General features: G+C 51.5%; 1 protein-coding gene across 2 annotated transcripts in view; it reads left to right on the forward strand.

Moving 5' to 3' along the window:
* The window catches only part of ttc7a (tetratricopeptide repeat domain 7A), a 75,810-nt gene that overhangs the window by 14,434 nt on the left and 35,497 nt on the right, over positions 1–25,879 (forward strand). For both annotated transcript variants that reach the window (XM_061227836.1, XM_061227837.1), the window contains exons 7-15: positions 2,401–2,570; positions 4,608–4,671; positions 6,123–6,260; positions 8,425–8,508; positions 13,608–13,712; positions 15,298–15,415; positions 18,254–18,311; positions 18,676–18,748; positions 20,537–20,697. In XM_061227836.1, coding sequence (XP_061083820.1) covers positions 2,401–2,570; positions 4,608–4,671; positions 6,123–6,260; positions 8,425–8,508; positions 13,608–13,712; positions 15,298–15,415; positions 18,254–18,311; positions 18,676–18,748; positions 20,537–20,697 — 971 coding nt within the window. The remainder of the gene's footprint in view (positions 1–2,400; positions 2,571–4,607; positions 4,672–6,122; positions 6,261–8,424; positions 8,509–13,607; positions 13,713–15,297; positions 15,416–18,253; positions 18,312–18,675; positions 18,749–20,536; positions 20,698–25,879) is intronic.

Genomic DNA, 25,879 nt, shown 5'->3' on the forward strand with positions numbered 1-25,879 from the left:
TGTGTGTGTGTTTGTGAGTGTGTGTGTGTGAGAGTGAGTGTGTGTGTGTGTGTGTGTGTGTGTGTGAGTGAGTGTGTTTGTGTGTGTCAGAGACTCAGACCCCCTGATTATAGGTGAGCGTGTCAGAGACTCAGACCCCCTGATTATAGGCGAGTGTGTCAGAGACTCAGACCCCCTGATTATAGGCGAGTGTGTCAGAGACTCAGACCCCCTGATTATAGGCGAGTGTGTCAGAGACTCAAACCCCTAATTGTCGGGGTTCCCTTACTGACACCAGCCTTACAGAGCGGAACATGGCCCCCCAGTGTGTGTGCTGCTGTACACAGAGCCCTGTCCATGTCAGTGTTTAGCAGCCTGCGCAGTCCAGTGTGGGGCAGGGACCGTCATGGCCGCTCTGTAAAGCCCCTCGTGCTGGCCTGCTGCGGTCGGCTGCAGGACAGAGACGCTCTCTCGCAGAGTGACTCAGCAGAACGAGCGGCTCCGGGCGCTACACCTGCACTGCACACCGGCCCCTGCACCCGCTCGCCTCCACCACCAGGGGGCGCCACACAGAGAGCTGGGGGGGACTACAGAGTACCCTGCTGCAGAGGGACTGCACCTCTCTCTCTCTCTCTCTCACACACACACACACACACACACACGGGCTGCTTTAGCGCAGGAGAGATATGCTGAATTATATAGGCATATATGTATATTCAAACACACACACGTGTAAGTGCACGGTCATTACTGCTTGAATGCACACATACGCACACTCACAGACACACACACATACCCACACACTTACACACACACACACACTCACACACACTCACTCAAACACACTCACACACACTTGTTTGACGGAGAGGGTGCAGTAGGAACTAGAGAGCGAGTTTTTCCCCCAACTCCGCGTCGCAATGCAGCTCCTGCTGGGATGCGGTTGCCTAGCGACGCAGCTTTGGCGGAGCCGCTGGCGGTTATGCAAGGCTCCTCATTGATTTGGGCTGCAGCCCCGTCTCTCTGAGGACCGCTCTCCAGAGCAGGGGTGATGGAGGGCAGATCGCCACGGCAACGGTGCCACGGCACAGGGGCAAGGCGCGCGCTGTAGCACGGAGGACGCTGGGAACACGCGACTCACACACACGCGCACACGCGCGCGTGTGTCGCGTCTAAGAGGTCACGCCGGACGCAGAGCGCCGGCGTTGCTTCAGGTCTCCGGGAGATAACGCGGAAATCCGCAGCGACGCACTTGTCCCCCGTTCACCGCAAGGCTCGGGCACAGGACGGGCTGTATCTGCCGCCACGCTGACTCTGAATAACAAGTTCCGCGTTATCTCACTGCTGTCGAAAATAACACCGACAGGGAACATCGGCGGGATGAGGTCAGCGCTGAGAAATAGGTTCACTGCGCAATAATCGGGCTTTAATCCTCCTGACAGTACATTTCATTCTGATAGCAGACATTTTGTCCCTCCGGGGTTAATATAAACTCCGCTCTGTGTTGCATTATCGGTGTCTGTTTGTGTTGCTAGCGTTTAAAAGGCAGGGGATGTTAAACTGTTGTCAGAACGGCTGAGAAGATGCATGAGCTATTCTGAGAGCAAGATAAAAACAACTAAATAAATGTCAGGGAATAAGCAGACATGACCAGAATGACAGATCCGCCCCTCCGTCACCATGTCCCCCTCCCTCACACCCTCGTTACCATGGCAATGCTGTTATCTTACCACCCTCCGTACCCTGGTCCCTCCCTCCCTACCCAAACAGTTTTTGTGGGTAGCACTTGCCCTAACCCCCCCCCCCCCCACCCCCAGTTCTGATTCCCCAACAACACCATCAGTGAGTCTGTTTTTTTAATTTATTGGGTACTGAGATTATATTTTGCCAGAAAAAGTTACATTCAACCTTTGTATGTGAGGCAGCACAGTTACTGCTACAGTAACTGTGTTGCCTGTGCTAAATCTGCTACAGTAACTGTGCTGCCTGTGCTAACTTGCTACAGTAACTGTGCTGCCTGTGCTAACCCTGCTACAGTAACTGGGTTGCCTGTGCTAACTCTGCTACAATAACTGTGCTGCCTGTGCTAACCCTGCTACAATAACTGTGCTGCCTGTGCTAACCCTGCTACAGTAACTGTGCTGCCTGTGCTAACCCTGCTACAGTAACTGTGCTCCCTGTGCTAACTCTGCTACAGTAACTGTGCGGCCTGTGCTAAATCTTCTGCAGTAACTGTGCTGCCTGTGCTAACTGTGCTACAGTAACTGCACTAAACTTGCTAACTGTGTTGCCTGTGCTAACCCTGCTACAGTAACAGTGCTGCCTGTGCTAAACCTGCTACAGTAACTGTGCTGCCTGTGCTAACTCCGCTACAGTAACTGTGCAGCCTGTGCTAACCCTGCTGTGTTGCCTGTGTCACAGACGGCTGCGCAGAAGCTGGCCGAGGTGCTGCTCAGCTCGGTGAGTGAGGACAGCTACTGGGACCCCCTGTCCCCCCCGCCCCTGGCCTGGCTGAACAGGGAGGGCGCGGCCGCCCCCAAAGACGTCCTCTACCCGTCCTCCAGACCACCACAGCAGCACAGCACAGAGAGGTGAGCACAGAGAGGTGTCTTTCTCTCCTCCTTCTCTCCTCTGTGTCCTCTACCCCTCAACAGGGCCACGGCGCAGAGAGGTAGGACTTGTTTGTCCTCGTTTTCTCCTCTGTCCTCTGTCTTCTTCTCTTCTCCTTCTGCTACTCTTCTTCCTGCAGTGGCCTTCAGAGTTCGGCCAGTCTGAATAACATTAATCATTAGTTTGTGACGGTGGCTATTACTTAAATTGTCCCGTGCAATTCGTATCTCTCCGAGCACATCGATGAGATTTGTCTCGGAAGTGTATGAGAGGGGGCGGCACGGATGGTGCAGTGGGTAGCACTGCCGCCTCACAGCAAGGAGGTCCTGGGTTCGAATCCCCGTCGGCCGGGGCCTCTCTGTGCGGAGTTTGCATGTTCTCCCCGTGTCTGCGTGGGTTTCCTCCGGGTACTCCGGTTTCCTCCCACAGTCCAAAGACATGCAGGTTAGGCCAATTGGAGAGTCTAAATTGCCCGTAGGCATGAGTGTGTGAGTGAATGGTGCGTGTGCCCTGCGATGGACTGGCGACCTGTCCGGGGTGTATTCCTGCCTTTCGCCCAATGTATGCTGGGATAGGCTCCAGCCCCCCTGCGACCCTGATCAGGATAAGCGGGTTCAGATAATGGATGGATGGATGGTGTATGAGAGGAAAATAAAAAAATGATGACGAGATGGAGAAATGCCGTTTGTGATTTCAGTTTCAGTTTTTCAGGGAACACGGTCATTGGTGACTAAGAAATGTCAGTTTCTTGGTCAGCGGTGACAAGGACAGAGGCAGAGGTCAAGAGTGAATATTGGCTGTGTCCTCCTGTGTTCTCTGGTAGATTGCCTTCACCTGACTATGTCGAACAGCAGGCATTCTGGGTAACTGCCAGACCCCCGCAGGTGATGTCTGAGAGCTCACCCAAATTGCCACCTCTCTGCAGAATGATGAAGTGCACCTGACATTTAATAATGAGGGGATAATGGATATTTTTGGAAACCATCTTTTTTTTTTTTTGTTATAAAAGTAGAATTGAAGCTTGTACTGTAGTTTGTCAGCCACGAGAAAGGCGCCTTTCATTATCATTAAAATAAGAAGGTATTCTGTAATGTGAACAGACTTTGTAAACGCATTTTCGTTTTATTCTAACTTACCTTTTATCTAGGATGCCTAATATTCCGAATGTGTTTGCCGAAGTGAATCAGGTCGAGCCCCTACTCAAGGGTACGTCAGCACTGCCCCACCTTGGATTTGAACCTGCCGTCTCCTACAAGGCCCAGTTCCAGCATATTCTGGGACAGCGCTATAAAAGGCTGTGTCTCTGAGGAGAGGAGGGGGCACGCACGGAGCTGTGTTTAATGGCTGACTGCAGTGCAGTGCGGCAGGCTCCACTAGGCCCACTGCCTGCCGGACAGAGCCCTGAGGTGGAGAATCCAGCTTCGCACGGCCATAGTCCTCAGTGTTTTATACCCGAGGAGGACTTTTATACCACATACCTGCGCTCCCTTTTTATTGAGAGGGGATGAGGGAGAGGGAGCACAGGAGAGGAGAAAGTAGATATAAGGAATGAGAGGAGAGACTGAGACTGACCTGGGGTCGAGGAGGAATGGATGGAGAAAGAGAGAAGAGTGAGGGATGGGGGATGTGGGAGAGAGAGGGAGGGATGAAGTGAGAAACAGAAAGGGAGAGAGAGACTGAGACTGACCTGGGGTAGAGGGGGAATGGATGGAGAACGAGTGAAGAATTACACGGTATGGTTATTGCTGCAGAGTGGAAAGAGTGCGATACTGAGATAGCTGTGAGAGAGGAGTGAGGGATGGGGGGGGATATGGGAGAGAGGGAGAGATGCAGAGAGAGAAGGGGAGAAGGAGAAGGTGCTCTGGGGTGGTAATCTGACCTCACAGGGCAGTGACGCAGAGACACTTCTAGGGTTGCCTTGACACACGAGCCTGTGCCTGGTGTACAGGTGCTGTCAGGCTTACTGACTGCTGCGTCCTGTCACTTCCTGTTCCTGTTTCCTGCCTCTCGCTCTGCAGCTCCTTCTGTCCCCAGGACGTGGTGGAGGAGGCTATTCTGCTGCTGCTGATCTCAGAGTCCATGGTGAGAGACCTCTCCATTTATCCCTCCGTCTCTCTCTCTCTCTGTCTGTGTGCCATCTGTCTGTCACCCAAACGTTAATCTCTCTCTCCCTCTCTCCCCCCCCACTCACTGTCTCTCTCGCTCGCTCTGTCTCTCTCTCCCCACTCTCTCACTGTCTGTCATACCTATCAGTCCGTCACCCAAACGTTAATCTCTCTCTCTCCCTCTCTCCCCCCACTCACTCTCTCTCGCTCGCTCTGTCTCTCTCTCTCTCGTTCTGTCTCTCTCTCCCCACTCTCTCACTGTCTGTCATACCTATCAGTCTGTCACCCGAACGCTTATCTTTCTCACTCCCTCTCTCTCCCTCTCTCTCTTCCCCCACTCTCTCACTGTCTGTCATATTTATCAGTCTGTCACCCAAACGCTTATCTGTCTATCTCTCTGTTTACTCTTTCTCTTTCTCTCTCACTCACTCTGTTTCTCTCTCTCTCTCTTCCTGTCTGTCATACCTATCAGTCTGTCACCCGAATGTTTATCTGTCCTTCTCCCCCCCCTCTCTCTCTCTCTCTCTCTCTCTCTCTCTCTATTCCACCAGCTGTCACCCCTCTCCTCTCTGTGCTATCTATCCCTCAGTCAAACTCAGATCCAGGTTCAGATCTGCTTTAGCTGCACCGCGACAGGGCTGCCGCGTGGCTAAATCAGCACATTCCCTCTCAGTGACGGTGCTGTCGATGACGGCCGAACACAACGGCCCTGAGACACTCCCTTTCACTGCCATTCAGTTCAGCTCAACGCAAACCCCTTTACTCGCACATTACAATCCGCTGTCTAAGCGTTACAGAATGAGGCCATTGACAGCATCATCCATCTCTCTTCATGCACTGCACTCTCTGTCTGTTTCTCTCTCTCTCTCTCTCATTCTCATTATCCCTCCTGACTTCTCCTCCTCCTCCATATTTCAGACCGACTCTGTCCCCCCACCCATCCCTGTCAAGGATGTCAATTCCAAATCTGTTCGATTACATTGATATGTTTTTGCTGCTTTTCTATCCAAATTCACACATATAATCAGAATGAGGTGCAGGTTTAAAAATGAAACTTTAACCATTTTAAGAATTGTGAATTAAGGTGAGTAATAAACCTGTACCGGGAGCCTGTAGCCTCGTGGCTGTGACTGAGACCCAGATGGTTGGTGGTTCAAGCCCCGGTGTCGCCACGATAAGATCCACACAGCTGTTGGGTTCTTGAGCAAGGCCCTTACACCCACATTGCTCCAGGGGGGATTGCCCCCCTTCTTAGTCTAATTGACTGTAAGTCCCTTTGGATAAAAGCGTCAGCTAAATAACTGTAAACGTAGACCTTTTCTCAGTAGTGCATTCTGCACCTACGCCAGACAGACGGACAGACCCGGTCCGGTCCTGGCAGGACGCAGGGTTCATGGCTGTGTTTGTGCTCGGTGTCGCCCCCCGCAGGCCAGCGCAGAGGCGGTGATCAGCCGCGCTCCTGAGGACGTGGAGGCGCGGGAGGCCAGCCTGCAGGACGCCACCTCCGTGTACGACCTGCTGAGCATCGCCATGGCCAGGAGGGGGCAGTACGCCATGCTGTCTGAGGTGAGAGCGGGGGTGGGGGAGGAGTGTGTCTGTGTGTGTGTGTGTGTGTGTGTCTAAATGTGCGCACGTTTCTGTGTCCCTGTGTGTGTGTGTCTAAATGTGCGCACGTTTCTGTGTCCCTGTGTGTGTGTGTGTGTGTCTGTGTGTGTGTGTAAATGTGCGCACGTTTCTGTGTCCCTGTGTGTGTGTGCGTGTCTAAATGTGCGCACGTGTGTGTGTTTCTGTGTCTGTGTGTTTGTGTGTCCGTGTGTGTGTGTGTGTGTGTGTCTAAATGTGCGCACGTGTGTGTGTTTGTGTGTCCGTGTGTGTGTCTGTGTGTGTGTGTGTGTGTGTGTGTGTGTCTAAATGTGCACACGTGTGTGTGTTTGTGTGTCCGTGTGTGTCTGTGTGTTTTTGTGTCCGTGTGTGTCCATGTGCGCTCTTAACCCTGCATTTCTCCAGGGGGGGATTGTCTCCTGCTTAGTCTAATCAACTGTACGTCGCTCTGGATAAGAGCGTCTGCCAAATGCCATTAATGTAATGTAATGTAATGTAATTGCTGTGTGTGTGTGTGTATGTGTGTGTGTGTGTGTGTGTGTGTGTCCGTATGTGTGTGTGTCTAAATGTGCGCATGTGTGTGTCTGTGTGTGTCCCCGTGTGTGTGTGTGTGTCTAAATGTGCACATGTGTATGGGTTGTGTGTGTCCATGTGTGTGCGTGTGTATGTGTCCGTGTGTCTGTGTGTGTGTCCATGTGTGCGTGTGTTAGTGGTTTTTATATTATTCTTTTTAAATTGAAGTTAAAGCACTAAATGAATGATGCTGTACTAATTCAGAATTTTCTCTTGCACTGATTTTGGAAAAATACTTTAAATAAATAAATAAATAAATGTGATAATAATAACAATTATTTATAATAATGATAGAATAATTTACTTAGTCTATGTAGCGCACTTCCCAGCAGTACGCCATACGGTGCTTCCCACAGTTGACATGGTGTTAGTTTGAGTTTGGGTGGAAATGGCCCTCTTCATATTAACAGCCTGTCACACAGGTGGTGCTTGTTTGAGAAGCTCGTTCCAGACTTTATTATATGTGAATGAGCGCAGCGTAATGTTTACTTCACTGCACAACGTCGAGACAGGCCTCCTAATGCCCCTAAGTAGAGCTGCTACCATGTGCTGCATTTTGTGCTCAGTTGAAACTCAGCGATTCAAAGCCGGTGAGACGCTGTGGCGGACTTCTCTGTGGGTTCAAAGCCTGGCTGTACCCCGTTGCTCTCTCGCTCTCTCGCTCTCTCTCTCATCCGCCCTCCTGCTTTCTTCTGACCCCACTCTGTTTGCCCCTGTAATGATTTACTGCTTTCTGCCCTCTTCTGTTGTCCTCGTGTGCCCTGTTCTCTCTTTCCCCGTCTCCTTCTCCCTGTCTCCCCGTCTCTCTCTCTCTCTCTCTCTCCCTGTCTCCCCGTCTCTCTCTCTCTCTCTCCCTGTCTCCCCGTCTCTCCATCTCTCCCTCTTCTCCTTCTTCAGGTTGGCTCCATGTTGCCCAGATACACCAGAATGGGGCGTGGCTTCGCTGTAAGACACAGGTGAACCAAAAAAGCATGAAGAACAAGGACTTGAGTGCCAAAATTCACCTGTCTGACACCATGCGTGCATTTATGCACACACACACACAAACTCCACCTCTCTCTCTCTCACACACACATGCACACATACGCACCACCCACAGACACACTCACGTACATCACACTCTTCTCTAATGTAACAGGGCTTGGTTCTGTATCTGTGTGCTACCCTTATGACAACTAACAACCTTTCTGTCATACTAATCTCTCATAGGTGCCAAGATGACAGTTGAACTAGACATAGCCATAACTGTCTATTTTAATCTTCAACTAAACCTTTACACTTTCACCTTCAACCTTTGTCCTTTAACCTTTGACCTGGCTTTCTCTGCTCAGTGTGTGTGGGTGTGTGTGTGAGAGAGATCAGGTACTATAACTGTTGGTACTTTCATGTTTTAATATGTGTGTAGTGGTCCATTAACAGGGATATGTCTCCCCAGCGCCATGTTTAGGTCTTGTGATGTTGTCTGTTGAGCTCCTCAGACGTGAAGCAGGGCTCTGCAGAACTGTGAATTGACTAACAGGCTGTCTGTCTGTCTGTCTGTCTGTCTGTCCTGCAGTGTTTGGAGCGGGCCATGAAGTTCTCCTTTAACGAGTTTCACCTGTGGTACCAGCTGGGCCTGTCTCTCATGGCGTGTGGAAAGGTGAGGCCTGGTTCTGGAGCCTGCTGTAAGCCTACACTCAGGGTCTGGGCCTGGTTCTGGAGCCCGCTGTAAGCCTACACTCAGGGTCTGGGCCTGGTTCTGGTTCTGGAGCCTGCTGTAAGCCTACACTCAGGGTCTGGGCCTGGTTCTGGAGCCGGCTGTAAGCCTACACTCAGGGTCTGGGCCTGGTTCTGGTTCTGGAGCCTGCTGTAAGCCTACACTCAGGGTCTGGGCCTGGTTCTGGAGCCGGCTGTAAGCCTACACTCAGGGTCTGGGCCTGGTTCTGGAGCCGGCTGTAAGCCTACACTCAGGGTCTGGGCCTGGTTCTGGAGCTGGCTGTAAGCCTACACTCACGGTCTGGGCACTGTCACTGGAGCCCGCTCTCTAATTTACGAGCCTGGGTCTCTGACTGTGGGCTTCTGGAGCTAATGAACTCACCAGCCTTTCTGTCTGCTGGCCTGTTTGTCCAGAGATGGATGCGGGTGTGGGGAAATGTGGTTTTAGAGTGCGCGAGTCTGACCAATGTCCAGAAATCAACATTCAGCATTATCTCAGAATCAGTGCATGTAGAATCCTCCTCTACAAATAATGTGGAAAATGTGGCAAGTCTGTGCTTACTCATACTATAATTTAATGTTACTACGTAAATGTGAACTTACGTTTTTTTTTTGTAGTCTATTTGCATATGATATTATCCATACTGCAATGAGAATGACAGTCCTGATCTTAGGGACCCTGGTGTGTGGACAGCCAAAATGTTAGAGGTGGCCCTGGCACAAATTCTGCACTGTTAGCTACACACATGTGCTACAGTACAGTAGTGTAGCTTGTGTAATATTGTCAGTTTGTGTAAAATATAATCAGTCTATCGTAGCCAGTATAGCTCCGCATAAAAGAGAAAAAGGTCAAATGATATCCCCTAGCCGTGGTTTGGGGACCCCATATCTGAGCTGTGTGTCTCTGATAGACAATGTTCTCACAACCTTGCTGCGATAGTGCAACTATCTATGCACGTTGCTGATTGTCGGGAACATTCCGGTTCGGCTGGCTCCTCGGCGATCGAGCTCTGACGTCTCACCTCTGACGGGTGCGAGCGAAACAGGTGGCGTGACGCGGAATGTTCTGGAACTCTCTCACAAGGGCACGGCTGCAGAGCCGGGGGGAGGGAGAGAGCGATACGTCTGTGGGACTGAGTGAATTGATCTCGATGGATGAAATGACAGCTCAGATCGATGGAAATAGTGCCGCCCCTATAAGGAAGCGGGGCGACCCTGCGGCTGTTGGGTTCTGCGCTATTCAAGGGGCCTGTGTGTGTGTGTGCGCGCTGTGTGCGTGCGCAAGCGTTTATGTGTGTGTGTGTGTGTGTGTGTTCCTCCTTCATAGTCTCCTTGATCAGTGTGGAAAGCCTTGCTCTGAGTGAGAAACAGCAGTGGCACATCAGAATAATATTTGATGCGTTATTGGTGAGTTGTAAGTGTAAGGAGTGTGACATCTCTCTCCCTGGACTATAGAGTGCAGATAGAGATGTGGAAATGCTTTGAGTCTCGGCTGCCACACTTTAAGTCTCGACTGTGAGAACAGCTGGTTAGTGAAATGCAGGCTCTTCCACATGACCCTGGCACAGTCCTGGCAAACATGGCGGCTAAGATTCCAGAGCTACATGCGATGGGCAGAACCTACTCTTACCGAAATTAAATGTACTGCAAAATATATTTAATTACGCTAAATCATCAAGATATTGCGACATCTTACCAGAGCAAGTCTACACACACTCCTAACTGATGTATTCGTTGCGTGAATATTTATACATTAGCAGCAAACCATAGGATAAACATATAATTAGTTAAGCATGAACAGATACATTAACTGGTTTTCTCATTCCAATGGGCATTGGCCTGATCTTAACGTTTCAGTTGTTAGGTCATTAGTAACTACATTAGCTCATGACAGTTCCTGGACCTTTATTGTAAAGTGTTACCGGAAGTGGTGCCGGGATGGTGGGGGGGGGGGCAGCTGGTTGTGCCGGTAAGACACAGATGATGTAATCGGGGGAAACGGCCCGTCGGTTTTTCTTCAGTAAACCGGCTCCTGGTTGCTAAGTAACTGTGCACAAAAACTCTCCCCAGGATAGCGCGGGAAGAGAAGGCTGGCGCTCGGAGGGAGAGAGGGAGGGAAGAGGGGAGAGAGGGAGGGAGGGAGAGGACGCAGGTCCCCAAAGTCGCCGTGGCGTTCGACGCGTGGGAAGTCCAGCTGGATATCCGCTCCAGAATCTTCCCCCCCTTTCACCTTCGAGCCGAGCCAATCACACGGCCCCTCTCAGGCCTTATTTATAGATCCCGATTCGTTTAAGGACTGTCAACTGCGCTGTCACGTCTAGCACCTCGTGGCTTATGGGGAGGGCGGAGGGGGGGGGGGGGGGGGGGGGTGTTCAAATTCAGAAATGTATGCAGGTTTGCGGAGAAAGTTCGGCTTTCAATACACCTCGCAAAAAATAAATATGCAGATGAAAAATGTACAAAGACAACCCCGTGCGCCATCAACTGTTAAAATGAGTCTGTCATCTGTGATAGGCTAAACCTCCCCAATCTGAAGGAACAGCTACGGCTACCACGCGTCTGTCAGAGGCGGCTGACTGAAGGACGATGCGGCGGTTGGGAGGTAGCCCACCTGTACCTGTTCGCTGTCGTCGTCACGTAATCGCACTCTGCCCAAATCAGGCCACCCACTTGCTACAGGGAGCGCCTTGAACTAGAACAGCGGCCTAATTCTGTGTTTAATTAGCGCTGGGCAGGGAAACGAGCCGGGAAGGGACGGACGAAGGACTCGGGGACGTTAGCCACCGAGCGCGATGGCCTCGGCGCGTGCGGAAGCCCTGACGGACGGACGGACGGACAGACAGACAGACAGACACGGTCCCCCTCAGTGTGCGCCCTCCTGATGTTGCCCCGTTTGTTTTGTTTATGCTTCACATCGGTTGTAACGAACACCACTCCGTTCGAGCTCAGGGCTAGGAGTACGCGCAGTAAAAATGCTGATTCATCTCTGCTCCCTGCGTCTTTCGGCAGAGTGGGCTGACAGCTCTTTTGTACAGCTGGTCTGCGCGTTTGCTTTTAAGGTGATTCATCATATGAAATGACTAAGCCAAGGTGCTTTGCTAACTAGAGCGATGGCCTAACCTTGTACAAGGTTGCGCTTCGTGCAACAGCAGTATCGTGTTGGGGATTTCCACCGCACTTCAGTGCTCTGCCCACTGCATTACATCACATTTATATCTAAAGCATTTAGCACAGCGACTTACACAGATCACATTATCTGTACAGGTAATCCATTTATACAGCTGCGTTTTTGCTGAGGAAATGCTGGTTGAGTAACATTATAATAGCAGTGCCCCACTTAGGAACCTGCACGCTGCCAGCCCTGTTCTCTGGCCTTTAACCTGCAGTGTGACTGCTACCCCCCCCCCCCAGAAATAAGGTCTGGATTTGCGTTTCCATGGCTTTTTTCTGAGGGAGCTGTCTGTCTCTTCCGTGGTCTCTTCATGTGTCCTTGTGTCTGACTGTGTCTGTCTGTGCCTCTCTGTCGATGTGTCCTTGTGTTTGTCTGTCTGAGTCTCTCTGTGCCTCTCTGTCGATGTGTCCTTGTGTTTGTCTGACTGTGTCTCTGTGCCTCTCTGTCGCTGTGTCCTTCTGTTTGTCTGTCTGTGCCTCGCTGTCGATGTGTCCTTGCGTTTGTCTGTCTGTGTCTGTCTGGGCCTCTCTGTCGATGTGTCCTTGTGTTTGTCTGACTGTCTCTCTGTGCCTCTCTATGGATGTGACCCTGTTTATCTCTGTGGCTCTCACCCTCTCCCTCTCTCTGTGTCTCTCTGTGCCTCTCTGTGGATGTATCCCTGTGTTTCTCTGTGCCTCTCTGTGGCTGTCTCTCCATGCCTCTCTGTGGATGTGTCCCTGTTTCTCTGTGTCTCTCACCCTCTCCCTCTCTCCGTGCCTCTCTGTGGTTGTCTCTCTGTGCCTCTCTATGGATGTGACCCTGTTTATCTCTGTGGCTCTCACCCTCTCCCTCTTTCTGTGTCTCTCTGTGCCTCTCACCCTCTCCCTCTCTCTGTGCCTCTCTGTGGTTGTCTCTCTGTGCCTCTCTGTGGATGTGTCCATGTGTCTCTGTGTCTCTCACCCTCTCCCTCTCTGTGGATGTGTCCCTGTGTCTCTGTGTCTCTCACCCTCTCCCTCTTTCTGTGTCTCTCTGTGCCTCTCACCCTCTCCCTCTCTCTGTGCCTCTCTGTGGTTGTCTCTCTGTGCCTCTCTGTGGATGTGTCCATGTGTCTCTGTGTCTCTCACCCTCTCCCTCTCTGTGGATGTGTCCCTGTGTCTCTGTGGCTCTCACCCTCTCCCTCTTTCTGTGTCTCTCTGTGCCTCTCACCCTCTCCCTCTCTCTGTGCCTCTCTGTGGTTGTCTCTCCGTGCCTCTCTGTGGATGTGTCTCTGTGTCTCTGTGTCTCTCACCCTCTCCCTCTCTGTGGATGTGTCCCTGTGTGTCCCTGTGTCTCTGTCTCTCACCCTCTCCCTCTCTGTGGATGTGTCCCTGTGTGTCTCTGTGTCTCTCACCCTCTCCCTCTCTGTGGATGTGTCCCTGTGTGTCTCTGTGTCTCTCACCCTCTCCCTCTCTGTGGATGTGTCCCTGTGTGTCTCTGTGTCTCTCACTCTCTCCCTCTCTGTGGATGTGTCCCTGTGTGTCTCTGTGTCTCTCACCCTCTCCCTCTCTGTGGATGTGTCCCTGTGTGTCTCTGTGTCTCTCACCCTCTCCCTCTCTGTGGATGTGTCCCTGTGTGTCTCTGTGTCTCTCACCCTCTCCCTCTCTGTGGATGTGTCCCTGTGTGTCTCTGTGTCTCTCACCCTCTCCCTCTCTGTGGATGTGTCCCTGTGTGTCTCTGTGTCTCTCACTCTCTCCCTCTCTGTGGATGTGTCCCTGTGTGTCTCTGTGTCTCTCACCCTCTCCCTCTCTGTGGATGTGTCCCTGTGTGTCTCTGTGTCTCTCACCCTCTCCCTCTCTGTGGATGTGTCCCTGTGTGTCTCTGTGTCTCTCACCCTCTCCCTCTCTGTGTTCCAGGGTGCAGGTGCGGTGTCGGTGCTGAAAGAGTGCGCCAAGATGAGACCTGAAGACCCCACCGTTCCTCTGCTGGCAGCCAAAGTGTGCATAGGTCAGCTACACTGGGTGAGTGGGACAGACGCGTCTCTCATACACACACACACACACACACACACACACGCATGCATACACACACACACACACTCACACCCACACACTCACACGCATGCATACACACACACACACACACTCACACACACACACACTCACACGCATGCATACCCACACACACACACACCCACACACTCACACGCATGCATACACACACACACACACACACACACACTCACACACACACACACACACACACACTCACACGCATGCATACACACACACACACACACACACACTCACAGACACACACACACATACAGGGATACATACACAAAGATGCATGCACATACAGGCATATATACACATACACACAGACATAGACACACACACACACATACATGCAGGCATACATACACACAGGCATGCTCTACACAGACACACTGACCCACACGCACACACACACACCCACAGACACACACACACACACACACACACATACATTGTCACACACACACATGCCCACAGACACACACACACATGCATTGTCACACACACACACACACACACACACACACACACACATGCACACACACACACACACACACACACACAGAAGCAGGCCTGGGACAGGGGCGATTACGGGACAGCGGTGGGAGATTAGGATCTCAGTGGGGCTGGAGGAGCAGGAATCAGGGCCCAGCTGGAGGGGAAGTGGAGCGCCGAGCCTGTGAGTGTGAGGCAGAGATGGAGATAATGTTTGCCACGCCGCACGGCGTAAGGAGCTTACAGCAGCACAAACCCCCCCCCCCCGTCCATCTCCCCACACACACTGATCTTAATCACAACAGGAGCTAATGGCTGCAAAAAGTTTAATTACACAAATCTGCGCTATTAAGGTCAGAGCTGATGTACTGTGTTTGGAAAACAGAAAACAGAAATAAAATACAAAAAAAAAACAGGAAAGGGAGTGGCTCAATGTTACGGGATCAGTGTGCAGTCACAGGAATGTTCCGGCGAAAGCTGATGTATTCTCACAGCGTGTACAGTTCGTGCTTAATGTTTTTCTATAATTTTTGGGCAAAAGAGCTCAATTAAAGCATCATTTAAATATATGTCTGGAACAGTCTGAATTGTACCCAGTGTACTTCGTGTTGTATCTCATTCTCCATTTATAATGAGAAGTGTACATTTTGAACATTCCTGGCGGTTGGGGGGGGGTTGAGTTTGTTTATCAGTAGTGTGTGCTGTCTATCTGGTTTGATTGGCTCGCACACTGTACTCTCGCTGGGAACGCTGGCGCCCGATGTTGCCAAGGTGACGGGCTTCGGCTCAGCCTCAGGCGACCGCAACGCTGCTGCTAGCGGCTAAGGTGCTTGACTGGGACCCGGGAGGTTGTTGGTTCAAGCCCCGGTGTCACCACAGTAAGATCTGTGCAGCTGTTGGGCCCTTGACATTGCTCCGGGGGGGGGGGGATTGTCTCCTGCTTAGCCTAATCAACTGTAAGGTGCTTTGGATGAAAGTGTCAGCGAGATAACTGTTGTGCTCACCCACCTTCTGTCTGTCTGTCTGTCTGTCTGTCTGTCCGTCCCGCTGTCAGTTGGAGGAGGGCGAGGCTCTGGCGCAGAGAGTGGTTGCCATGGGAGACGGGGCCTCGGAGTTCCTGCCGCGAGCGCACCTGGCGATCGGGCTGTGCCGTAGCCTCAAGGCAACCGACGGTGAGGAACGGAGGGGGGGGGGAGGGTGGGCGGGCTGCCGGAACAGCCAAGAGCTGTAACTGTCACCAGGAGGGAGGGGGGTGGGTTGAGGGAACAGCCATGAGAACTGAGAAGAGCTGTAACTGTCATCAGGAGGGAGGGGGGTGGGTTGAGGCAACAGCCCTGGGTGGTTGTGGGAACAGCCAGGACTGGAGGAGGGGGGGGGGGGGGCAGAACACTGTCGTCGGGGGTGCGGTGGGGCAGATTACCCAAGCTCCTCCAGTGTCAGCCGTCCAGATGTAAGGGGCACACGGCTGGTCAGATATGTGAGGAGATGTCGTGTGGATTCTTCTCTCGTTCCACTGCGTTCCTCTCCCATTATTCTCTCTCTTTTTGTCGTTCTCTTTTAAATTGTGTCAAAATTTGCCTCTTTTTTTTTTTTTGCTGTCTAAGCTAATCCATTATCTACTGCGTGGTGTAATTTCTCTCCACGACCGATTTTGGATCCATATGGGCTTTCCACCGCTTCATGGCTTCTGTGAACAATCGGCACTCTGCGTACAATTTTCAGTTTTTGTGCATTTCATTATTAATGCTGGATATTTATGCCGCTCTGAATCGCGCTGTTGTGTTGTGTTTTTGCTGCCGTCAGTTCCTCTCGCGGGCGGGAATGTGCCCGCCTGCCACGGCCCGTCGACCCTCGCCTGTTTCCAGTCTGCCAGAGCGGCGCAATCCTCAATGCTTTTTTTTTTTTCACTCTTTACCGGGAAAAGCGCTGTTATTACCGCCGTGGCCTGCTGTTCGGCGTAATGGAAAGTAGCCGGGGTTCGCCGGGGGAAAACAGGGCCCCCGTGTGAGTCGGGAGAGACACGCCGCCTGTCTGCTCCGCCTAAGTGCAGGCACTGAAAACAGAGAGAAAGGCAGGAAAGGCGGCCGTAGCCGTGGTAACGCGGTTAGGGCCCTTATCTGATGCGGTTTCTCCGGTGGACGGCGGGCGGACGCCTGGGCACATGCATAATGCAGGCCCCAAATCACATGTAAATGTCTGTCCCTGAGAGAGGCCATCGCACACAACACTGCTGCAGAGGAGCACATCGGGAAGAGCTGTTTCCCCCACCAGGGCCCAGCCACACACACACACACACTCACACACTCACACACTCACACATACACACACACACACACACGCACTCACACACTCACACACTCACACACACACTCACACACACACACTCACTCACACACACTCACTCACACACTCACACACACTCACACACGCACTCACACACGCACTCACACACACACACACACACTCACACACACTCACACTCACACACTCACACACACACACACTCTCACACTCACACTCATACACACACACACACACACACACACACAGGCTCATACACACACACACACACACACTCACACACACACACACGCTCACACTCATACACACACACACACACACACACACACACATAGGCTCATACACACACACACTCACACTCACACACACACACACACACACACACGCTCACACTCATACACACACACACACTCACACACGACTGCACACACATGCGCACACACACCATCTCCTTCACTCCTCATTACGCAGAGCAACAGAGCAAAAGAGCTGTACTTTCCAGAACATGGCTGTCAGATTACATCTTGAGGCAAATGACAAGTGCTCACACACACACCCATGCGCGCGAACACACACACACACACACACACACACACACCCATACACACGCATACACATATGCATACACACACGCACACACACACACCATCTCCCTCATCCCTCATTACGCAGAACAACTGAGCTGTTCTATCAAGAACACGGCTTTCTGATTACATCTTGAGGCAAATGACAAGTTCTCACACACCCACACGCACGCACACACACACACACACACACACACACACACACATACAGTCACGTGGCACGGAGGAAGTGGGAAGCTGTCAATTAACACTTAATTGATCAATGTCATATGTAAACAATAAATTATACAGTTATAACAACAGTTTATGGTTTGGGTCTAAATTTGTTTCTGATTCAGAGGTAAAACTGAAATAGAAGACCAGTAATTCTCTAGGACCAGTACCTGTTCTCTGCGGTCACCTCAGGCTGTTAATAGCTGCAGTAATGCGGTTAGGGATTGAAACGGAGCGTAGCCCAGAAGCATCCCTCTGCTCCAGTGTTACCCAACCTGCTCCAGGCCCAGTGTTAACTGCCCTGCTCCAGGCCCGGTGTTACCCAACCTGCTCCAGGCCCAGTGTTAACTGCCCTGCTCCAGGGCCAGTGTTAACTGCCCTGCTCCAGGGCCAGTGTTAACTGCCCTGCTCCAGGGCCAGTGTTAACTGCCCTGCTCCAGGCCCAGTGTTAACTGCCCTGCTCCAGGGCCAGTGTTAACTGCCCTACTCCAGGGCCAGTGTTAACTGCCCTGCTCCAGGGCCAGTGTTAACTGCCCTGCTCCAGGGCCAGTGTTAACCACCCTGCTCTGAGACTGAACACAGAGGAAGCTGCCTGAGCCCCACGGCTCTGTGGGTCTCTGACACCCCCGCAAACCCCGGCACACTGTGCCAGTAATGACCTGCTGTGAGGATAAATACCTGGCTGCGTCGGTGTGAAATCTGCACGCGATGGATCCTGTTATAGCGCGTTACCCCCTTTCTTTACGCCCGAGCGGAAAACCAGGCCAGAGCTCAAAAACTGGCTGACCTGGTGCTGCAAGGTTAAAAGAGCGGGGTGTGGGTCACCATAGTGCCAGAAAATCTTTACCGAGAAACACCTTCGTTCCATCATTTTGTCATGATTATTGAACCTTCCTGGTTGCCTGTTTTCAGCCACTTTGAAGGCCAACCGGGATGAATTCAACAGACTGGCCCTGGAGTCACTGCAGAGGTGAGTAGCTCTCCATCTGTCTCTCTGCCACTTTTTCCATCTGTCTGCTTAGTCATGTGCTTATCGAGAACATCTTAATGTGCATGAAGGTTAGAATTACGGTATGATATCGTGCTTGTAAAAGTGCAGTGACATGATTGTAATAAAACTGAGGACGTTGAGGTGAGAAGGTGCCGGTGCATTGTGGGATTGCGTGGAGGTGTAAAGACTCAGGTGCATTGTGGGACTGTGTGGAGGTATAAAGGTTCAGGTGCATTGTGGGACTGTGTGGAGGTATAAAGGTTCAGGTGCATTGTGGGACTGTGTGGAGGTGGTGCTCCGTGTGTGTGCGTGTGTGCCTGACCTCCGATGTGTCTCGTTGCAGGGCTCATGAGCTGGACCCCAATGACCCTCAGATCGCCCTCTATCTGTCCCTGCAGCTAGCCCTCACACGCCAGGTCAGATACCACCTCCCTAACACACCCCCATACACCTGCTTCATTAACACACTGGTCCCCATACACCTGCTTTTCATTAACACACTGGTCCCCATACACCTGCTTTTCATTAACACACTGGTCCCCATACACCTGCTTTTCATTAACACACTGGTCCTCATGAACCAGCTTTTCTATAACACACTGGTCCTCATGAACCAGCTTTCTATAACACACTGGTCCTCATGAACCAGTTTTCTATAACACACTGGTCCTCATGAACCAGCTTTTCTGTAGCACACTGGTCCTCATGAACCAGCTTTTCTATAACATGCTGGTACTCATAAACCAACTGTTCTATAACACACCGGTCCTCATAAACCTGTTATTCTATAACACGTTGGTCCTCATAAACCAGCTTTCTATGACACACTGGTCCTCATAAACCAGCTTTTCTGTAACACACTGGTCCTCATAAACCAGGTTTTCTATAACACACGTAAAGCAGTTCCTCTTTTTTTTTGTGCGCAGTTATTTTATTAATAACAATTGGGTAACACAATTTTTTATTCCCCCTGTAAACCCCACCCTCCCCAAACAAAACTCATGGCCGCCCCCACTCCCCTATAAATCAGCTATTTCTTAGGGCCTAGTCCAGAATAAGGGCCCATACTTACACACTCCAGCCCAGAATAATGGGGACTATCTGTGCACACTGTGTGCGTGCGTGTATGTGCGTGTACGTGCGTGTGTGAGTGTTTGTATGGGTGCTGGCTTTTGTTTGTGTATGTCTGTGCGTCTGTGCATGTGTGTGGCCTAACGGGTGAAGTCACACAGTTGAAACGCTCCCTGCAGTTTTCCAGCGACTGTGTGTTTTTATGGGGTTCGGTTGCCATGCATATCTGAGCGGCAGGAGACGCGGGTGTGTTTCACGGGGTGGGGGGGGGGGGGGTTAAACGGGCTTTTATGTGTTCCTCAGCTTCACAAACACATCTCCGCTTTACAAGGGAGGGGAGGAAAGAGCATAACCCCCCCCCAGGGCCTTGAGCCCCCCACCCCCCCCTCGGTTCCTGCGTGTAGCACAGCGTTTACATCCTCACACAAATAGAACTCATTAAATAACACTTCTCAGGGGAACGAGAGGGAGTACATTGACTGCTGCATGCTGGGTATCGTATCCGGAGCGTTTCTATACTTTACTGCAGTCCTTGTACCGGCCAAGGCCTGAACCCGGTCCGCTATCAAACTTCACAAGCGGTGGAATATCGTACGGGTACAAGAACCGTAAAAAGAAGATTGGTGACAGGACCCGGTCGTCCGGTTGACCTAGGCTTGCCTTTTTGTATACACTCTCAGAAATGAAGTGACAGTGGAGGTACAGTTTTGTTCTTCAGGGATGAAATGTACCCTGAAAGTACAGTAATATACTCTGGGTGTAATCGAGTACGTTTTCCAAGCAAAAGGGGTATTTCATTTACCTTCAGGGTACCTCCCCAGCGACAAGCATTTGTGCCTTTTTAGGCACTTTACATACCTTTATTTATGAGGGAGTACACGCAAACAGCACACTCAAACACAGCATTGTCTTTTTTAAAGTGCTTTTTCAGCTATATTGGATAGAACAGTGCAGAGAGACAGGAAGAATTGGAGTGAGAGAGGGGGAAGACATGCCACAAATGTCGGACGGCCGGATTCATGCTCTACAGGCTAAATGTTTGAAAAGCATTTTTAGAGCACAGGAAACCAGTTAACCACGCCTCTGACTCTCCTGCGCGCCTCCCTGCCCCCCCTCTCTGTCGCCCCCTGCAGGTGTCCGCCGCCATGGAGCCCCTGCAGACGGCTCTCTCTCTGCGCGGAGACGACCTCCACTCCCTGCACCTCCTCACCCTGCTCTTCAGTGCGCAGAAACACTACCAGCACGCCCTGGACACCCTGGGCCTCGCCCTCAGCCAGCACCCAGAGAACTTCAGGTAGGGCGGCCCACCCTGTGTGCCCCCTTGCCCCGGGGTCAGTGGGGCGGGGGGGGAGGTTTGGGGGGTCTCAGATTGCCCTGGAAGCGCTGAGTTGGGAGCCCCTCCTGGCTCTGGTATGTTGCTTGGTAACTGCGGTTGCTTAGTGCATTCACGGACTACCTCACACACTGTGTGAGGGCTGATGTCATCTGTACTTCCTGTGCGACACTGCAGCTCCCCACTCCCCCCCAGTGCTGCTGTAGAGATGTGTGGAGTCCAGGAGGCCACTGAGCTTTATGACCAGCTCTGGCTTGAGATGTGTGTGTGTGTGTGTGTGTGTGTGTGTCTGTGTCTGTGTGTCTGTGTGTGTGTGTGTATATATATGAGCGCTCATGTGTTTTTGTATGCTTGTGTGTATGTCTTTGCGTGTGTGTTTGTGTGTGTACGTGTACATGCGTGTGTTGTGACCAATCACACGCTCCCGTGCATGCCCAGCGTGTGGAGGAGGCCAGTGAATCAGCAGCGTGTTGACATGCTGAGGTGTTGGAGACGAGACACTGAACACGCTGCCCTGTGTTCACACTGTTCGGAGCGCTGTTCACTGCGTTTGGACGTGCGCCCCTTACCCCTCCTCCGTTAAACACGTCTCGGAGGGTGTAAAAATACCCCTCCCTCAGCCTCAGGCCTGATGAGCTCTCCTTCGCGCTCCTGTATTTTAGGATATGGTGACTGAGCACTGCTGGGTTACAGGCGGGTTTTGGCCCTTATTTAGCTATGCTAGCATGGAGCCTGTCTGGCTCTGGAACTGCACCCTCTCCCAGCCAGGGAAGGAAGAGGAGCTGGACAAGGTGGCCCCCTGCACTGTGTCAGATCAGCACAGATCTCATTCGCTCCGTAACTAGTCTAAACTTACTGAAGCTGACTTCCAGCTGAGTGCTCTTAGCCGCATGTGGTCCGTTGCTGTTCTGAAAATGATTAATGTGAACTGCGTTTCTAGTCTTATATGTGTGCAGTAGTTTTGTATGCTGTATGTGTGTCTGTTTGTGTTCACCTGTCGCTGAGAGGACTCGTGCATGTGTATTTATGTGTGTGCACTAATATCTATGCTCCTGTTTCGTGTCAAGCCATATGTGCCAGTAATGTAAGGCATTGCCCCACTCATATCATTGCAGCTACGGTATTCTAGCATTAATATGTATTCTGGTGGCGAAGTGCTTTTTTCACAATGTGGCCACCAGGGGTCAGTGTTGGGCTCTGTGGTTCTGCAGGGATCCTCTCGCTCCAGGTTGTGAGATGTAAGCATGTGTGTGCGCGTGTGTGTGTGTCCGTGTAAAACTCTTTCTGAGCTAAATCAGCTCTTCTGTGGTTCTTTCTGGATCTTCTTTCTCCCTGATATTATCATCCCCGCCTCACTCCCTCTCTCCCCCTCCCTCTCTCCGGCTCCTGCTCCCGTGTGCTGGGTGCTGAAGGGCCACTTCAGTCCCCCGTCACACCGGGCTGGACTGGAGCTCACACTCTTGCCTTGTTTCATCCTCCGAAGCCGTCTTCAGGAACCTGCTGCTTCCAGTCCAAAAATAATGTCTGATTCGTTCATGTTATAACGGGACAGTCTGTCAACCTGTGCGAGGTGTGATGCTTATTTTCACCTCCTCACATGTACCTGCTTTCATATGGAGAGAGAGAGACAGAGAGAGAGAGAAAACAGGGAGAGACAGAAAAAGAGAGCAGGAGAGGAGAGAGGAGTGACAGAAAGGCTTTTCACTGCAGTGGAATCATGAAAAACATTTGGTTACCCCCATACCCTCAAAGCACACCGTCATTTTTATTTACAAAATAAAAACCAGAAGAAAAAAAAAGTACAAATATAATCAGAGACTCACGTCACCTCTCCGCTCTAAGCACCCTCCCCCTCCCGCACTCATGAATCTGTGGGTTGTACCAGGAACTGGGATCATACACACAACACACACACACACAACACACACACACACACACACAACACACACACACACACACACGCGCGCACAGATCTCTCGTCTTTTCCCTGATTTCTACCCCGGAGACCCTTGACTGCTTTGACCCATTTAAGGCTCCTCTGAAGCCTGGGCCAATCGCAGACCTCCGAGTGCTCGGAATCCCCGTCACCTTGACAACCGTGAGGTCATCCTTACAGAGCGCAGTGGCTGTTCCTAGTGATGGTGGTGGGAGGGGGGGGGGGGGCATGTAGGAGGGGTTTCCTACAGTTTCTGATGTTATGGCACATTTATCTGTGTGTGTGTGTGTGTGTCAGTGTGAGACTGCCTTAGTTCATGCAACGCAGTATAAAATTAGATTGAGTTATTTTCCTCATATGTTACATCACCTGAGGCAGTTTATTCTCCCATTCCAGAATGTTCAATTCTCCAGGAAATGGCTCAATCAGGAAGCAGGCTGGTAGTTGTAGTTCGTCCACATCTCAGTCAGTGTAGAGTGCTGTTTGGACTTTATGTAAAGCAGAATTCTCTTCCCATGGAAAAATTAAAGGTTTTCAGCAGAAGTAACTATGTGTTTGTGAGCTGTGCAGCGGATGGTAGAAACAAGCATCGATGAGGCATCGATGAGGCATCGATGAGGCAGTGATGGCCCACCGATGCGGTGTAGTGTGTGGCCCTCTGTGGGATCCACCGCAGGGCGTGTTGTTTTACTCAGCGCTTTTTAAATTGCTGAGAGAGGGTTCCAGGTGGGAACACCTAGGATGAGGCAGTGGTGGGAGGATGTAGGGGGAATGAGAATAGAGAAGGGGGGAGATTTTGAGTTGGTGTGTGTGTGTGTGTGTGTGCAGTGTGTGTAGAGTGTGTTTGTGTGTAGAGTCTGTGGGTGTATTTGTGTGTGTGCGCAGTGTGTGCAGTGTGTGTGTGTGTGTAGAGTGTGTTTGTGTGTAGAGTCTGTGTGTGTATTTGTGTGTGTGTGCAGTCTGTGCCTGTGACTGTGTGTGTGCGCAGTGTGTGCAGTGTGTGTGTGCGTGTGTGTGTGTAGAGTGTGTGTGTGTGTGTGTGTGTGTGTGTCTGTGTGTGCAGTGTGTGTGTGCATGTGCGTGTGTGTGTGTGTGTGTGTGTGTGTGTGTGCAGTGTGTGTGTGTGTGTGTGTGTGTGTGTGTGTGTGTGTGTGTGTGCAGTGTGTGTGTGTGTGTGTGTGTGCAGTGTGTGTATTGTCCCCCTTGCTTCTCTTCAGAGCGTGGGCGTTCAGCATTGTCACATCTCTTTACTCTGGCTCTGCTCTCCTTCCCTCTGCTTAAGTAACACTTCACTCGCCCAGCGGAGCTTCTTCACAGGAAACTGGGTCATGAGGAGAGGAGGGGGAGTGAAGAATCAGCCTGTGATTTAACATGCAGAAGAAGGAGAAGAAAGAGGGATGAGAGAGAGAGGAAAAACTACTGAAGGGCATTAATTATTATTACAGTGCATTTGTGTGTGTGCGTGTGTATGTGTGCTTGCCTACAGTACGTGCCACGTACGTGTATGTGTGTGTGTGTATGTGTGTGCGAGTCTGTGCATGTGTGCCTGTGTGCATGTGTACATGCATGTGTGTGTTTGTGCATCCATGTGTGTGTTCACGGGTTTGTGTGTGTGCGCCTGTGTGCTTGCTTGCATGCATGCATGCACGAGTGTGTGTGTGTGTGTGTGTATGTGTGTGCGAGTTTGTGCATGTGTGCCTGTGTGCATGTGTACATGCATGTGTGTGTTTGTGCATCCATGTGTGTGTTCACGGGTTTGTGTGTGTGCGCCTGTGTGCTTGCTTGCATGCAAGTGCAGGTGTCTGTGTGTGTGTGTATGTGTGTGTGTGTGTGTGTGCGCCTGTGTGCTTGCTTGCTTGCGTGCATGCGCGAGTGTCTCTGTGTGTGTGTGTGTGTGTGTGTGTATGTGCGTGTGTGCGCCTGTGTGTGTGTGTGTGTGCCTGTGTGCTTGCTTGCTTGCCTGCATGCGCGGGTGTCTGTGTTTGAGTCCGGCCCTGTCATTCACACCATCAGTCTGTGTGATCAGAGATTATGTCAGTCTGTGTGATCTGAGATTATGTCAGCTCTGAGTGATCAGAGACTATGTCAGCCCTGTGTGATCAGAGACTATGTCAGCTGAGTGATCAATAATGCAGCTGTGTGGACGTGTGCAGGAGCGGGCCGGGGGCTCCTGGCCGGGGGATGGGTTACAGCGGGCGACACTGAGTGAAGTGGAGATGTTAACGCGGGCCTGGGGTGAGTGACACAGAGACCCCCCCAGGGACCACTCTGAGAGCCCCTCTCAGGGAGCCTGCTGTCAGTCTGGGCCTGACTGCCATGTGTCACCCTGGGGCGGGGGGGCGGGGTCACAGGCCGGTAAGCTGTCAGGTCAGTGTGCTGGTCTCTGGGCCCAGTGTCTGGGTGAATTTTAAGTGTGACACACACGATTACGTAGTTGTGTGTTTGTGTGTTTGTGTGTGCGGGCAGCATGTTTGAGCAGTGGTGTTTGTGTGTGTGTGCATGAGTGTGTGTGTGTGTGTGTGTATGTGTGTGTTTGTACATGTGTGTATGAGTGTGTGCATGTTTGTGTGTGAGTGTGTGCATGTGTGTGTTTGTGTGGGTGTGTGTGAGTGTGAGTGTGTGCATGTGTGTGTGCACAGGCAGGTTTCAGAAGGCTTTAGCAGTTAAACAGTGGTGTGTTTGTGTGAGTGTATCTGTGTGTTGTGTGTGCTGGCATTACATTAGATTTATTTGTCAGACGCTTTTATCCAACGCGACACACAGGCGGGAGGCTTTCTCAGTGGAGCAGTTCTGTTGCTGGATGTTTGGGGGTCACTGCATGGAGAGTTCTGGATGCGGTGCTGCATCAGGGACAGGCTGGTGATCGGGTCTGTGAGACTCTGTGTACCAGGCTCTTCTGCAGAGTGAGGGAGTGAGTAGGAGGGATGGAGACAGGGTGGAAGGGAGAGAGAGATTGGGGAAAGGCCATAGTGGGAGAATGTTTTGGGACGGTCTGTTTTCTGTATTCTGTCATCCTCAGCAGGGTAAAAGCCCTGTGTGTGTTTGTGTGCACGTGCATGTGTTCCTGTGTGTGTGTGTGTGTGTGTGTGTGTCTGTGTGTGCTTGTGTGCACATGCGTGTGTTCCTGTCTCTGTGTGTGTATGTTCCTGTCTGTGTGTGTGTGGAAGAGGGAGGTTTGCCATACAGTCCTGGCCCAGTCAAATGTCG

This window comes from Conger conger, chromosome 18, assembly GCF_963514075.1.
Source record: "Conger conger chromosome 18, fConCon1.1, whole genome shotgun sequence".
Taxonomy (NCBI): domain Eukaryota; kingdom Metazoa; phylum Chordata; class Actinopteri; order Anguilliformes; family Congridae; genus Conger; species Conger conger.